Source organism: Camellia sinensis, chromosome 13, assembly GCF_055761805.1.
Source record: "Camellia sinensis isolate YWXY chromosome 13, ASM5576180v1, whole genome shotgun sequence".
Classification (NCBI taxonomy): Eukaryota; Viridiplantae; Streptophyta; class Magnoliopsida; order Ericales; family Theaceae; genus Camellia; species Camellia sinensis.
The window spans coordinates 18,362,982-18,380,125 of record NC_138973.1 but is presented as its reverse complement, the minus strand read 5'-3'; the positions used below and the strand labels follow the sequence as shown (position 1 = coordinate 18,380,125).

Here is a 17,144-nt window from a genome sequence, read left to right as displayed (position 1 = left end):
GTAATGGCTTCAAAGAAGCTGAACCATTACTTTCAAGCCCACAAAATTGTGGTGCTGACTGAACATCCTTTGAAGTCCCTGTTACAGCAGGGAGATCTGACAGACAGAATAGCCATGTGAGCAGTAGCCTTGGGCCAGTATGACCTGGAATACAGACCCAGAACCGCAATCAAAGGCCAAGTCTTGGCCGACTTTGTGGTCGAGTTCACTCCAGGAGCCATCGTACCTCGGGCTCCGTTGAGTCGAGGTGTACGATGTACAAGCGAGCAAAGAGGAGCCTAGCCGAAGGAACTAGAACAAATGAAGAAAGAAAAACTCAAACCCTGCAGCATTTACATCGGCGACTCCTTTCGACTATTTGTTGACGGAAGTTCAAACCGACAAGGAGCAGGGCCAGGAGTAGTACTGGTATCTCCAGATGGACAGATACCAAAACAATCCATTCGTTTGGGGTTCAAGGCCTCAAACAATGAAGTAGAGTATGAAGCACTGATTGCAGGACTGAAACTGGCAGTAGTAGTAGAAGCAGATGAGGTGATAGTCTTCTGTGACTCTCAGCTTATTGTCAACCAAGCAACAGGGGAATTTGCAACCCGAGATGAACGTATGTCGGCATACGCAAAAGAAGTAGGTAGGTTGGTGGCCTTGTTTCAAAACTGCTGACTACAGCAGGTTAGCCGAGATGATAACAGTCACGCCGATGTCCTGGCTAACCTGGCTAGTGCCATAAAACCTGGAAAGACAAGGACGATAATGGTTGACTACTTATCGGGCCCAAGCATCGAACCACTGACCACAGAGCGTGAAGTAATATGTATGGACATAGGACCAAGCTGGATGGATGCAATAATAGCTTTCTTGAAAGAAGGAAAACTGCCAGATGATCACAAAAAGGCACACAAGATCAGATTGAAGTCGGCAAGATTTAATTTGACAGCAGAGGGACATCTCTACAGAAGATCCTTCACTAGACCCCTTTTAAGGTATGTACATCCTTCACAAGTGGAAGATTTTTTGTACGAAATACATGAAGAAGTATGTGAAAGCCACGCTAGGGGCAGAACACTTGCTCATAGGGCCATTACCCAAGGGTATTGGTGGCCCTACATGCAGAAATATGCACAAGCCGATGTTAAGAAGTGTGAAAAGTGCCAAAGGTTTGTACCATTGATACACCAACCAACAGCAGGCCTAAATCCAGTATCCAGTCCTTGGCCATTTATCCAATGAGGCATGGATCTTGTTGGAAAACTACCCCAAGCAACTGGGCAAAGGAAGTACCTGCTGGTAGCAACAGATTACTTCACAAAATGGATAGAAGCTGAACCCCTTGCCAAGATCCGAGACGTGGATGTGAAGAACCTTATAAGGAAAAACATCATCACCAGATTTGGGATTCCAAGAGCAATAGTTGCCAACAATGGAACACAATTTAACAGTAAGCTAATCAAGAGCTTCTGTGCAAAATTCAAAATCAAGAATTATTTTTCAACCCCAAGCTTCCTCAAAGCAATGGACAAGCAGAAGCATCCAACAAAGTCATCTTGGATGGGATTAAGAAGAGATTGCAAGCAGCAAATGGGAAGTGGGTAGATGAACTACCAAGTGTACTCTGGGCATATCGAACTACGCCGAGAAGATCAACTTGGAAATCCTCATTTGCCATGGCTTATGGCACAGAAGCAGTCATTCCTCTTGAAGTCGGCATCCCAGGGATTAGAACCTAGGAAGTAGAGAACGGAACTACTGATGTATTATTAGCTCGAGATCTGGATCTGCTAGAAGAAAGAAGGGAGAGAGCTTCAATTCAGCTGGCGGCATACCAGCAGCAGCTTGCTAGGGCTTATAATAAGAAGGTCAACCCAAGGGAGTTTCAAATCGGTGACCTCGTCTTGAGAAAAGTCGTCGGCAACAAAAAGGATCTTAGAGAGGGCCAGCTTGGCCTAAATTGGGAGGGACCCTATAGAATCATCTCGGTATTGGGCAATGGGGTATATCGGCTTGAAGATAATGTAGGCAAAGAGTTGCCAAGGCCCTGGCATACTTGAAATTTTTTTATCATTAGATTCTCTTGTTCTTTGTTATTAGCCGAAAAAATAAATAAAGTTTCAGCTTGATTTTTTACACTTGTGACTGTTAAGATAGTTGATGATATTTTTAGAATACATGCATAATGAGAACCCAAGTGGAACTTAAGTTCACATTAAGGGGCAGAAAGTTGGAAAATGGTTCCTGGCAAGGTAGAATATACAAGCTAAAATCAATCTAACACTTGTTGAAATTTGAAAAAAATTTACAAGTTGAAGTTAGACCGAGATCATGTTTAACACTTGTTGAAATTTGAGAAAAATTTACAAGTTGAAGTTAAACCGATATCATGTTTAACACTTGTTGAAATTTGAGAAAAATTTACAAGTTGAAGTTAGACCGAGATCATGTTTAACACTTGTTGAAATTTGAGAAAAATTTATTTAACACTTGTTGAAATTTGAGAAAAATTTACAAGTTGAAGTTAAACCGAGATCATGTTTAACATTTGTTGAAATTTGAGAAAAATTTACAAGTTGAAGTTAAACCGATATCATGTTTAGCACTTGTTAAAATTTGAGAAAAAATTTACAAGTTGAAGTTAAACCAAGATCATGTTTAACACTTGTTGAAATTTGAAAAAAATTTACAAGTTGAAGTTAAACCGATATCATGTTTAACACTTGTTGAAATTTGTGAAAAATTTACAAGTTGAAAGTTAAACTAAGGTTATGTTTGACACTTGTTGAAATTTGTGAAAACTTTACAAGTTGAAAATGAACTGAACGTTTAAAGTACTTGTCGATGTAAACCGTTGGTAGATATAACCGAGGAATTCGACTCCAAAAAGATTACACAGTTAAGGTGTACATTAAAGATATGTAGAAATATTCTAAGTATGAGAGCCATACAAAGCATTCAAAGAGAAGAAGTTGTATTTACATTCAAAAGAAGGCACATCGGCCATAACGAGAGCTTACATTGTTTCAAAGAAAGGAAAAAGTACAAAGAAACTGAAAAAATGAGAAAGACATCAAACTAAAACTCTTCGGTGGCACTGGCTGGTTTGGTCTGGAGATCGGAAGACTGCTGAGAAGACATGTCGGTCGTCTTTTCAGCCGTGAGCTCGGCATCTATTTCTTGGAGGGTTCCGTCGAGGCTCTTATTAGCAATAGGCGCGTCCAATGTTGCCTTCTCAGGAGTAGCATCTTGGGGAACCTCCTCACCTTCCTCATCTTGAGTCAAGTCCAAGACTTGCTCATTTGAAGTAGGGGACTTGGCCCCAGTAGCTTCCTTTGACTTCCTCACCAAAGCTTCCTCCTCAGACTCAGAATCGTCGTCAGATTGGCTTGGAGTTGGAAGGAATGGCAGGACGAGGACGTCGGTGTTCCTGAGCGAGGAGTCCTCTAGGGCTTCAAGCTTTTTTAGGAGAGCCATCTAACCAAGGGTGAAACCCTTGTTGCATTCCTGCTTCACCTGATTCTCGTAGTCCGCCGTGACATCGGCCACCCCCTCATTGTATGCCTTCTCATTGGCAGCCTTAAGCTCGGCTTCTTTGGTGGCCAATGCATCATGCAGCTCTTTCTGGGCCTTGGCCATTTTTTCTTTGGCCTCTTTCTTTTTCATCTTGGCCTCAGTCTTTTTAAGGGTCTTCTGCTAACTAACAACCTCCTTAGTCTTGTCGGCCAACGCCTTCCTTGTCTCAAAAGATTGCATTGAGAAGGAGTGGGCGTGCTGGATCACCTGAAGAAAAGTGGACAAAGCAGAAGTTATTAGAAAATTCACCAAATATAAAAAAGAGAAAGAAAGAAAAATACCAAGTATCAAGAACTTACTTGAACGGCACGCTGCAGTATTAGAGCAAAATTTTCGTATTCGCTCATCTGAGCGTTACGATTAAGATCTTCGGGTAGAAGCAAGGCGGTGGAAAGTGCAACGCCGACCTCAATATCGTTGGCACTGTCACCAGCCTTAATTGGCTTGTTGTTAATTGTGATTGGCGGGGCCCAGGGGGAATCATGATTTAGAGACCCCGAGGTGGTTGCAGAGGATGACCTCAGCCTATTTGATTTGGTGGACTTGGATGGTTGGGCCTCGGCAGGCCTCTTCTCGCAAGCAGAAGAGGTCTTCTCACTCTCTGCTAATTTTGAAATTGGCAAGGTGTCCTCAGTGTCAATCTGAGTCACCGTTGCCTTGGGCTGAGCCTTCTTCAGACGTTTTGGCTTTGGCTTTGGCTTTGGCTTTGGCTGAGGCTGGGTTTGTGCTGGTTGAGCATCAACTGAGTCAGGAATGTTGGCCAAGAGATCTTTAGCGATTGCTTTCTGACGGCCCATCTCAGCAGCAAAAACAGTTTGTCGACGTCGTCGGCGTTGAGATGGTGGGATCAGTTGTGGAGCTGAGGTGGATAACTACTCTGCTGGATCTAAAGTTGATCCTTGATCTGGCCGAGATGAGGACGCTGTCGAAGGAGTTGTGGCAGAAGAAGAAGATTGGCTTTTCTTCCTATTTGGGACGTCAGGGAGTACCGATTTATAGGTTGGGATGAAATTGAGTACCAAAGGGGCTCTACGCTTGTGGACTGGCAAATCCAATAACTTCTTCAAACTCTTACTGGGGAAAAAGGACTTGCGGAAGCCTTTTTCTAGTTGGGGAAGAGTTGCAAGAAAAACAGACATTAGAACAAACGAAGTATTGAACACCTTAAAGACAAAGTAAGTATAAACACTGGGCTCTTACCATTACTGTCTACAAAAACTGTTCGAGGAAGAGGGTAGAAGTGAAGGTCCTTATCTGGAGCGAACTCCCAGTTCCTCGAGATAATGAAGTAATCATCCCCGGCACCATTGTTGGAGTCTGGGAGGTCAGCAACGATTTTATACTCTGTGGACCTCGGCTTGAGGTAGTAAATATAGCCTTTCTCGTTTTTAAGGCCACACATGGTGTAGCAATATTGGATGTCGGCTAAGGTAACCCTAGCATTTTCTTGTTTGGCTAAGGCTATTATACCATTTATGACTCGGTAGGAATTGATGGCAAGCTGCATTGGGTTCAACTTATAGTAATGGATTATCTCAGGGAAAAAGGATGTTGAGTGGGAGCCTAAGTCCGCACTCGATAAAAGCTACAACGGGGAAGGGCATAGAATCAGTTGTAGGCATGATGGAGTCATCCTCCCCAGCCAACCTCAAATAAACGTCGGTCGGGATGTCAAACTCCCGCCTAAAGTGTTCTAACTTGATCGGGGTGTCTACTCTATGCTTCCATAAACCCATAACGTCAGCTTAAATTTGAGGAGTTGGATTTCAGAAAGAAGGTGTTTTGTAAGAGTTATAGAGACCTCGGCAAAAACCTAAAATGTGAGCTGGGGTAAGAATTTGTGGGGATCGTTTAAGTTCTTCTTAGAATTTGTGGGTTCTATAAACAAATCACAAACCTAGATCTATAGAAACGAAGATTGGAGGCAAGAATCTGGAAAAAACACGGCAAACAGAAACAAGAGCAATGATTCAGAATCAAGAATAGGGGTAAATCATCAAGAACACTGTGACAGAGTGTTTGCCAGGGTGCAAGGCCAAGAACAGTGGCAGAATGGATAAGTATGTGGGTATTACGTGTATATTAAAGAATGGTTTGGGCAAAAAGCAAAATCATGAGAAAAATATGATCAGAATACATGGTTGGATTCAAAAAGACAAACATTGCAATTACAGTATACAAATGTAACAATTTGAGGAAGAGTAAAAATCAAAACGAAGGAACAGTGACTTACAAGGGAAAATTAGAGTCGCCGAGATTAGACGGTGGCAGTAACCGGAAAAGTGCAGCAAAAATCCTCGTTGGAGGGGAGTGAACAGAAGTAATTGCAGAAAGCTTCGCAAAAACGATAATGGCAGATTTGGGAGAAAAAGTTAGAGAAAGAAAGAGTTGGGAGCTTGAAAACGAAGGATACAAAAGTGAAAAGACGGAGAAAGAAAGTTGATTTTGATCAAAATGCGGAGAATGGCGGCAAAAAGTCATCAATGCGTCTAGAGCGACATGCTTACCAGACGTCGCACCCAGACACAAGACGACTTACAGGCGCGTATCGAGTACGATCCAGTAGCAAGAAGACGTGTGGCAGAAACGGTTGATTTATTTTGTGTGACAACTCATACGTGTGATAAAACTCTTGGAGTACTTAAAGCAAGTGACCTTGGCTGGACTTGGTCATGTGAAGCCGACGTATTATGACCTCGGTAAATGGGTGATACAGCAAGACAGCCGACATTCTGAACGATATGACGATATAGGTTCCATCACCTCAGGATGTCGAGGTAATAGAACCTAGGGGACAGTTGTGGGGATATATTTTCTGAGTACCAACACGTGGCCAAGGTGACGCCGACGTGTCAGCCAAGGTGCCACGTGTCCTGGTCGTGACGCTGAAGTGATCTTGGCTAGGCCGAAGTTATCTCCGAAGATATCAGAGTCCGAGATAAGCGAATAAGGGACAAGAGTCCTAAAATGAGGAATGACTTCGGCCTGGATAAGGATAAAGCTCTTAGGGAATTTATCTTTATATATTGGAGAGCCCAAGCTAAGCACTGAGCAAAAGTCCATTAAAGCTAGGCTTCTATTTGGACTAGGATTGCGTTGGCTATAAAAGAAAGGCACCCCCATGGATCTAAGGTACGCAAGATATATTCTGAATAATGATTTTAGCACTTGATCTATCTTTGAGAGATAACTGACTTGATCATCGGAGTACTCCCAGGTAGACGAACCACCGCCGAAATCTCTTCTTTCTGTTGCAGGTTACTCAAGTGCCATCTATTCTGCCAGTGCTCTCTAGTTTAATATTGAGTTGGCAGTGTAGTAAAAAATTCACTCACATAAATTCTTATCATTTTAAAAGGCAAATTAGATAGTGAAGGATCTATCACAAAATTCCCATTTTTCAATTTGAAAAAGGGAGAAAGAGAGAAATTTGACAAATTTTTTTTTTTTTTTAAATCGTGAAATTTCTAAATAAACTTAAAAAACTAACAATTTTTTTAATTTAATTTCATATTCAATATAGATCTTGACAAGTTATAACAAAAAAAAATATATAATTTTTATTTTTATTTTTTTTTATATAAATGAACTACACATACATTCCAATAAAATGAATAGTTCCTATTGCCAAATCCAACAGCTTCTCCAAAGATCAGTTTTGATATGCCCATTGGTATGTCTGCTTTTCCCTGATAAATGTCGTACAAATAACTGAAAATGATGTTTACTCATCTTTGAAGTGAGTGAGACATAATCCACCACATTGACTGTGCCAAAACAATGAACCCCTCTTAAATTAGTGGATCTACATAGAAAAATAAAAACCAATAGGCGATGTGGGCATCTCTTAACGTGAGTGAATAAAATTCAACTCAAAATACACGTGCTAATACACATTTCCATAGAATAATCATACAACTCAAAATACCTAGTCTTTGCTAATTAATACATATTTCAATTCGAGTGGAACCAATGTCTCATATTATCTTAGTCGGCTCAACATGAGTAGCCGAGACCAAAGATGACGTGACGACAAACCACCAAATAATTTCCCATTTTAAGGAGCATTATTAGGCTTTTTGTGGGGAATTAAGGAACAAACTAATTTCCCATGTTTTTACACAATCACTTTTGAGATCCACCAAGAGAGAGAGAGAGACAGAAAGAGTTGTTCAAATCCTCGGAAGACACCGACATCGAATTATGAAGAATAAAAATTCAGTTGGAAATATAGGGTTTCAAATTACAATCTGCAAGAAGCATTACTCCTTTCTAATAAACTTCTACTAATGTCGCATAAAACAGTGGTATACCTAATATGAAACCTAATGCTCAAACTTTGTCTGTATTTATATCCTTACAACATTATTCATAAGTAATAATTTTTCTTTTCTTGCCAACTTAAGAGAGGTACACATTGGCCTTTTATCATTGAACAATCTCTCACTATTACAGAGGCTTACAAAGAAATCGGTCACAATATTGCATCACCAAGCTAACTACTTTTGGGTAATGATTGGTCTTACGCAAAATGTAAATCCCAAATTTGAAGCAACAGTTTCATATAGACATGGTCGGAAGGGTTGTTATATTTCACCAATTCAAAACACATCAGTGGCTAAGTCATTACCTGCTCTACTTCCACCCTGATGCAGAGAAGCTGCTCCGGAAAGTGAACTCAAAATGCTCTCACCCACCTCACCCTTACATAGGGGACACAACGCATTGATCTTCAGCCACTTGTCGACACACTCCTTGTGAAAGAAATGAGTACATGGCAACTCCCTAAGCTCGTCATTGTGTGCATACTTCGCCAAGCAAATGCAGCAGACCTGAAAATAACAGTCATTTGGAAATATATCCATTTGAGGGTATCAACTGATCAAAGTTTATGACTCGACAGACCAATCAAGGTCAGTTTTACCACAATAATAATAATAAGGCCATCATTCATAACATTTGCAAAATGTGATGCCAAGTAATTTTCAAATTCTATATATAAGGCATTTGTCGAATTCAAAAGCTTAATATAAATGATGAAAAAAGAAAAAGAAAAAGAAACAACAGATGCCACAGGCCATTACGGAAAATCACAGTAACAACTTGAAAAGTTTATCATACTCCAACAGATTCAGAGGTTTCTCTCGTGAAAATATACCAGCAAAAATGAACCTTCTGCAATATTCCCAATAATTTGTAAACACCTCTCAAGTCAGTATCTTGTATTGGTTTAACCAGGAGCCAAATTCATATCTAAAATCTTAAAAGTCCTTGGTCGGTTTGTAATATAGTCTATAGTTAGGACCACCCATTTTCAGTCAGTTATTCACATAACACGCCTTCTAAAGCATAATGTATCATATCAACAACCAGGTATGAACCTTCCCAATTTCTAAGATAAAACAATCCCAATAAGCTGTATGGCAAGCACAAAGGGCAATGTTTAAATTTCACCAAGAAGCAAATAACCTACTATGTGATTGACGAAGACAACGTCATGTACTTTGGTAAAACGTAGGGCAGTGGTCCTTCATAAAGCGAGTGAATCAGTGATACAATATTAAAGAGTGATAAACAAACCACAGAAGCTTAAAGTGGATAAGAAATCAATTTACCGCATCTTCTCCTGATATCACACGCTCCTTTTCTGTTCCTGCAGCAACAACCCCGCCTTCACCAGCACCTGAGCTGATTTCTCTACCATTGCCATTTCTGGTTTTCTTTATCTTAAACTTGTAGGTTGGCAGAGAATTTATTGATTCTGGTGTGGCCCCTCTATTTTGATTCAGATCTTCTCTGAAGCCCAGTACAGAAATTATACAAGGGAGGCAGCAGCAGATTGTAGCACACAGAATAAATGGCATTGCATACCCAATACAGCTAAAGATGAGAAACACTATACACAACCTGAAAATTGACAAAAATGCATAAATAGGTTGAGAACCCATAAAAAGGAATAATGGAAAAGAGAATGGAGAAACAGAAAACAAAATATGCTGTAGCACGACTTGGTGATATACCTGTACAAGTTGGGAGCCTCAGCGGAAGGAGAGTGCCCACCAAAAATCCAAACATTGCCAACCACAAACCACACAGCGAAGAAGCAATCTAAAGTCATCTTGAAGTATTCCACAAGTGCCTTGAGCCTGCAAGGTAGAAACCAGAACATTTATGTGTACTTTCTGTACCGGCACTTGCAATTACAATGCACTTATAAATTACATAAACAGAATGTATCCAGCTTCTTAACAATCAAAATTTCAAAAGCATAAAAAGATGAAAAATTAGGAACCTTGGATCCAAAAGTCACAAGCCACCAAATAATTGACAACAGAAGCATGCCACTAGAACAGCAAGAAAGTAAGCAGCATTGTCAAAAGGCGGGAACAAGTTAACATCCGACAATGTTTTTTTCCTCCATCTCAAGTTATTGCCAAAGAAAGCAAGCAGCCAAGAATGCCAAATCCAAGAACCACAGTTTTTCTACCACTCTTATAACTATGCACATTCTTGTCAACACAGTGCTCCAGGAATTTAAAATGTGTCCAGAAAAGAAATTTCTTCAACAATGGTTAGCAGGCAAGCAGTAAATTCCTAGCACTTGTATAGCTGCCTTTAATGCTAAGGAAGCGGTGGTTCCTGCTCAATCAACTGATGAGCTATACAGGCAAAGTATTAGTACTTATGTCTTCGATTCTTTGAAGACCTCTGCTTAGTTTTCCAGCTAATAAGTTAGCTGCAAATATGTTGAATTACTTCATCCTACTGTAAAGGCCAGAGAATTCTTTGAGTTTGTTCTGATTCTATTAAAGACATTTCTCGAGTTACTAGGACCGTGGTAGAGTACGCTGATAAACTTGATATCTCAGCTCACTATAGATATAGTGAAATTACACAGATTACGGATGTCCTGCTGATCCTCGCACTTATACCTTTTGGAATGAATTTCTCTTATTGAGGGAAAAGAGGGGGGGGGGGGGGGGGGGGGAACACCAGATAGTACATTATCACCCCTTACCCCCCAAAAAAACAAAAAGCACCAAAAGATAGCTCTAGTTGTTTCACATTTTTTGCATGTGTTAAAAACCATGAAGCAAATGAAAAACTGTGAGAGCAAACTGCATGCCCAAAGGGAGCAGAGCCCCGCTTTACCTTTTATCATCTTTAACTCAAAGTAAACACGTTTAGAAACTTATCAACTTAAGTTTGAAAATAGCCTAATCCCAATTTCAATTTCAAATGATAAGCCTAAAGTATAATTAATAACGTGATTCTATAATAATTGAAGCAAAGTGAGAAGGGCAAGCTATTTATTGTTACATAATAAATTATATCAGTTATGCAAAAAAATAGTGGGAACATAAGCTAAGTCTTTTCTCCTACGAGTTCGGTGTTAAGAATGGAATTATATCAGCAGAATTATCTGGGTTGGAATAGGTTTCAAGTACGGAAGGACCATATTATTAAATGTTGGACAGACAGGTGGTGAAGTGATGAGCATAGAAAAGGTAAATTTCCTTGATATCCTAGTGAACATGGATAAAGAACTTTGGTTGTTCGTAAAATTCAATTATAGCCCAACTTTTGGCATCTCGACATCTAATCTTAAAAAAAAAATTCAGATATGAGAGGCCTGATAAAGTCTGGAGGAGGTGGAAACTTGCTTGTGCTAAAGGGATCTTTTTGTGTAAGATCTTTGAATTCTACTTTACAACAAACCATAGGCAGTTTTGTTATGTTCAAGTTGGGAAGAATCTTTCAATGTTCATTCCTAATCAAAACGACCTTTTAGAAGATTACTCAAACTCAAGACCAACTTCAAGCAATGGGTGTGATTGAAATTGGTCAATAAACATGCCATTATGCATGTGTTTAAATGTAGAGAAGTAATGGATTGGCCTTTTTTTGATGATACCCAGAGGCAAAGCCAATTTTTTTTTTTGTTTGGAAGGTGGGAGGGCATTGTTTATATAAAAGAAGCCTCTTCCAAACTGCGGCCATTCAAGGAGGAATCTCAAACCCAGGGGGGGCCCATGGCCCTCCTTCACCCTACCCTTGGTCAGCAACTGATTGTACTCCACTTTTCCAGTTTCATATATCTTGGGTCCGATCCAGCTCCAGTTCCTTTTATGTCCATTTGTCATAGTCAGCAATTGGGCACTCTATTTAGAAGGTAACATCTTTTAAAATCCAACCCATTTTTTCCCTATAGAGCCTGTAGGAGACAAAATGTTAAACTTTCATAGGTAGTTCTTGAGATTTGCTCATATCATGAACCAAGGTAAAATCATGTATTTAGTTCAATTCTTTGCTAGTAGTCAAGATTTCAACATGACTTTTAAAGGATCATTGCATGACAACTGAAAATAATACACGTGTGTCCAATGCATATCGGAAATGTCCAACATGTCAATGTCCAACACAAGCATGCTCAAGTGGAAAATCCACTCGGCTAGACTAGGGGAGGTCCAAGTATACTGGCGTGAGTGAAGATGGGTGCACTCAAATAGACTTAGCTTGAGTGAGGGACAAAAGTTTAAGCACGCCTAAGTGGCTCCTCGGAGATTGCCTTCTAAAAACGTTGACTTGAGATTAAGGCACCAAATACATTAGATTTGACCATTAGAGCTTTATCCTGGAGGGAGAGTTGATTGTGGAGAGTTCCCATCAGACCATATGACACCTCACGAGCCTAACACATGGAACCAAGGTTGGTGAAGGAGTTTATAAGGAGATGAGGCTCACCACATAGGCAAGTGGGCCCATGTAACTACACTCAAAACAAAAATGCAGCCATGAAGCACCTATCACTAGTTATAGCCAACACAAGTGCAATAGCTGTCACACATACAGAGAATTTCACTTGTTGAGCAGGAAAGTTAACTTGATCAGCTAAACAAACGGGTTTGAAATGGCAATAGAAATACAAACAAATCAGACGGTTCAAAGACAAATCATGGCATGTCCAAGGACAAACAAATCCTAGTTTACAGCAATAATCCATACCTTGGATTTGGTATTCTCACGCTTTGAGTGCCTCTAGAGGCTGTACCTGTGAGCCGGCCTTCCCCTACTGAAGTTCTCGGAATTGAAAAGGTGGAGAAAGAGGCAGGAGGGTTGCTCTGAGTAGAACTCTGACGGGGCTGAGATGAATCTGGTTCAGAAGCCTGGTTGCGATAATGCCAGCGCCAATAAAGAAGAGGAAGTGTTGCAACACATCCGGATGCATAACCCACAATCCACTCAAACAAAGGAGCACGAGAATGCTCATTTCTTGACAAGGACAAAACTATAATAGCTGCAACAATCTGGCTCACTGTTAGAACTAGTTCAATAGATATCCATAACCCTGAATTTAATGGACGACTGCGGCGACGACCATGCCCATCCCCTCTCCTGATGACTGGCGTGTTCCTTGCGTTCAATCCATTGGCAGAAGAAAGTGAAGGTTGAAAAACAGGGGTCCTTGCAGTTGTAGAAATCCAGTCTTCACGCTGCAGTGTGTCCAAGCCATTTGTGTCAAGGGATAAACCAGATGAGGAAGCCTCATTGTTGCTTCTTATGTCAATTATATGTTCACGATCGTTAAGGTTTTCTACTCGCTCCATTAACAATGGCGATTTCCAGGTCTCACTTTTACAAAGGAATTCCAGTAAGAAAATGCCCATCTGAGTCCATTAACAAAATAGGAAGTAAATGACACATGGGATGGATGATGAGCAATCCACCTTCACACCCACTTCTCCACTGTAAGCAAACAATCAAGCACTTGTCTTATGCAGCACCTACCTAATTACACTGTCCAACTCAAATATTTTAAACCACGAGATGTGGATAAATAGCCAGTTCGCATTCTGTTCAATAACCAAAATGTAAAAATATCAAAATCATGACTGTTTTCCTTTGCCCTCCCTATGGGCATAACCCCTCCTCTCTTTTTTCCCATGAAAACTGAAGAACATAAAATTGAATTATAGAACCATATTATTGTTTTGGTTCCTTTACTCATAACAATTACAAGAAAAAAAGAGAGTCATGGTAGAAACTAAAAGCACGTTTCCACCAACTTGAAACGTGAAAAACAATAACCCGAGTTTCAAACATTCAATTCCTTTTTACACACTTCTTCTCAACAACCAAACAGAGCATGAAGGAAATACTAGAGACAATAAGTTCCAACAGATACAGCAATATTAAGTAGTAACTAGTTTTCAATAATTAACCCCTTAAAACTGGCATTTCCATAACCAGACTACAAGTGAAATTGATAAAAACAAACACTACACAAATATAAAAGGAAAAAGAAAGATATAGATATACACATGGAGCACCAATTATCATATTGATCGAAATGTCTAAGGGCATCTCCAAACTTTCACTTAAACCTATATTAGATTAAATTTTGATAAAAAACCACTCAAAAACCTCTCTACTCCATGACTCAAAACTTACATCAAATTGAGTTTTACTCAAATCAAGGGAGACTCAAATATTTACTCAAAATTTTCAAGCCTATTTTGTGGCTCTCATGTTTAGCACTCTGCCATTAATGAACCTTTTACTAAACAACATGCTTAAATCTGAGTTTGTCCATTGAATTGAAGTGGTGCATATCAAATCAAATCAAGTAAAATTTTGAGTAACACAAACTCAAATTATCACTACCCATAAACACACACAAATTAGAACATTATAAAAAAAAATGGGAGACCCAATGCACAGAGCAACAAGTAGGCAATCTTTACCTCATTTCTAGAGAGACTTGAACGTATAAATATATAAAATATAATTCTACAAAAGACAATTACGGAGCAATGCAAATCAGAAGCTCGAAGCCGTGACGACAACGCAGATTGACCAGTAAAGAGAACAATTATCAAATCATCATCAGCTATGACCAACAATCAAAACCCTAAAATCAGAACGTTGACTATCACAAAACCAACGATCAAACACAGCTTAAGAGAAACTAAAACCAACCCAGAATTCTCCAAGAACTGAATTGACGCAATCCGAGTCCAATGATATCAACAATGAAAGATATAATTTCAAAAAATAAATAAATAGAGAAGAAGATATATATATATATATATAGATAATTGTATATAGAAAATTGTGTTTGTTGGGTAGTGGAGAGAGAGAGAGAGAGAGAGAGAGAGAGTACTGACCAGTGGGGCATTAAAGTTATCGTCGATGATGGAAGAACCAAAGAATCGATGGAAGTTTCGGTGATTGTGAAAATGTTTGATTCATTTGGGGAATATATATTATACTCATATATGCATATATTGCGTCAGCTTACGAAGCTCCATTGCTTCGAAGCCTCGGCTGGGAATACATACGGCTTTTTTTATTCATGCATTTTTTTTTAAAAAAAATTACCAGTACATGGTAAGAACATCTCTAATGATAGTAGGTATTTTATCTATTTAAATATTACTGTGAAGTATATATTTTATTTTATTAATTTTTATTGATAAATTTCATTTAGAAGTGTTTTAATCCAAAAAGCCCATAAAGAAATTTATTAATCCATTTAGTCTCATGTATGTATAGTTTTATTTTATAAAATCTTTTTTCTTGATTTACACTCTTTTTTTAGATTCTTATGCCCTTATATTTAATTTTGATACCCTTACAAATATTTTTTGAACAGTTAGCAATTTTATGATGTAAATATTCATATTTTAACATTCACATTGGTAAGAATGTAAAATTGGTCTGTGGGTGGTCCGAATATCGCCCCCGGGCCGGGGCGAGCCCGGTCCGTTGACAATGTGAATATTCACATTGACATGTTAACATTCACATTGATAGAAGTGTAAAATTGGCCCGCGGCCCGTGGGCTGCCCGGGGCGTGCCCTGCCCGTTGACAATGTGAATATTCACATTAACATATTAACATTCACGTTGATAGGAGTGTAAAATTGACCCGCGGCGCGTAGGAGGCCCGAAACCCGCCCGCGGGCTCGGCCCGACCCGTTTACAATGTAAATTTTCACATTGATATGTTAACATTCACATTAATAGGAATGTAAAATTGGCCCGCGGCTCGTAGGCGGCCCGAAGCCTGCCTGTTGCCCGAGGCGGGGCGAGCTGTAAATATTCATATTTTAACATTCACATTGGTAAGAATGTAAAATAGGCTCGTGGCCCGTGGGCGGTCCGAAGCTCGTCCTCGAACCGGGGCGGGCCCGGTCCATTGACAATGTGAATATTCACATTGACATGTTAACATTCACATTGATAGAAGTGTAAAATTGGCCCGCGGCCCGTGGGCGACCCAAAACCCGCCCGCAACCTGGGGACGGGCCGGCCCTGGCTCGACCCGTTGACAATGTGAATATTCATATTAACATTCACGTTGATAGGAGTATAAAATTGACCCGTAGCCCGAAACCCGCCAGCGGGCCCAACCCGACCCGTTTACAATATGAATATTTACATTGACATGTTAACATTCACATTGATAGGAGTGTAAAATTGGCTCACGGCCCGAAACCCGACCGCGGGCCCAGCCTGGCCCGTTTACAATGTGAATATTCATATTGACATGTTAACATTTACATTGATAGAAGTATAAAATTGGCCCGCGGCCCGTGGGCGCCTTAAAGCCCGCCCGTTGCTCGGAGCGGGACGGGCTGTAAATATTCATATTTTAGCATTCACATTGGTAAGAATGTAAAATTGGCCTGTGGCTCGTGGGCGGTCCGAAGCTCCCCCTGGGCCGAGGCAGGCCCGGTCCGTTGACAATGTGAATATTCACATTGACATGTGTAACATTCACATTGATAGAAGTATAAAATTGGCCTGCGGCCCGTGGGCAGCCCGAAACCCACCCGCGGCCCGTGAGCTGCCTGGGGCAAGCCTGACCCGGCCCGTTAATAATGTGAATATTCACATTAACATATTAACATTCACGTTGATAGGAGTGTAAAATTGACCCGCGGCCCGTAGGCGGCCCGAAACCTGCCCGCGGGCCTGACTCGGGCCAGTCCGTTTACAATGTGAATATTCACATTGACATGTTAATATTAACATTGATAAGAGCGTAAAATTGGCCCGCGGCCCGGAGTGGGTTCGACCTGTTGACAATGTGAATATTCACATTGACATGTTAATATTCACATTAATAGGAGTGTAAAATTGGCTCGCGGCCGTAGGCCAACCGAAGCCCTCCTGCGGCCCAAGGCAAGCTTATTTGGGCCCGGGCCTTAGCCCAGCCCGAGAACTTGGGCTAAGACCTGGGCCATCACTTTGAAGCTCGGTCGGCATAACGCCCATTTAAGGCTCGGCCCGAGGCCCAGTCCGCCAGAGGCTCGGTGTATTTTTTGTGGAAAATAATAAAATTTTAGGAGAAAAAATTAAAAATAATTAAAAAAAATGGCGAGGCTCACCCAAGCCCAAGTCTAGGCCCAAGCCCCTTGGCTCGACCCATCGAGGCACCCAAAGCCTGAATACTTTTGTGCTAAGGCTAGGGTCTAGGCCTAATTTTTTGGCCCGTGGGCCGGTCCGGCCCGGCCCGAATTTTGGCAAGCATCCACGAGGCTTTACATAGGTTGGCCCCAACCCGGGATGGG

General features: G+C 40.6%; 2 protein-coding genes across 3 annotated transcripts; both read right to left on the bottom strand.

The window, feature by feature from the left end:
- Nucleotides 1-2,945: 2,945 nt before the first annotated feature.
- On the bottom strand, nucleotides 2,946-7,598 carry LOC114298629 (uncharacterized). Its single transcript, XM_082901651.1, has 2 exons — nucleotides 3,864-7,598; nucleotides 2,946-3,771 (listed from the first exon to the last, which is right to left on the bottom strand). The coding sequence occupies exons 1-2, from the start codon at nucleotides 4,359-4,361 to the stop codon at nucleotides 3,685-3,687; spliced, it is 585 nt and encodes a 194-aa protein (XP_082757777.1). The 5' UTR covers nucleotides 4,362-7,598; the 3' UTR covers nucleotides 2,946-3,684.
- A 134-nt stretch (nucleotides 7,599-7,732) lies between these two features.
- LOC114298647 (E3 ubiquitin-protein ligase At1g63170) lies at nucleotides 7,733-14,906 on the bottom strand. 2 transcript variants are annotated; one of them, XM_028243256.2, is made up of 5 exons: nucleotides 14,733-14,906; nucleotides 12,571-13,418; nucleotides 9,585-9,710; nucleotides 9,180-9,471; nucleotides 7,733-8,396 (listed from the first exon to the last, which is right to left on the bottom strand). In XM_028243256.2, exons 2-5 carry the CDS (start codon nucleotides 13,230-13,232, stop codon nucleotides 8,166-8,168), a joined length of 1,311 nt encoding a protein of 436 aa, XP_028099057.2. In that variant the 5' UTR covers nucleotides 13,233-13,418; nucleotides 14,733-14,906; the 3' UTR covers nucleotides 7,733-8,165. The 2 variants fall into 2 exon arrangements, with proteins under 2 accessions (XP_028099057.2, XP_082757776.1); XM_082901650.1 differs by having other exon boundaries at nucleotides 12,571-13,232; nucleotides 14,733-14,893.
- Between the last annotated feature and the right edge of the window lie 2,238 nt (nucleotides 14,907-17,144).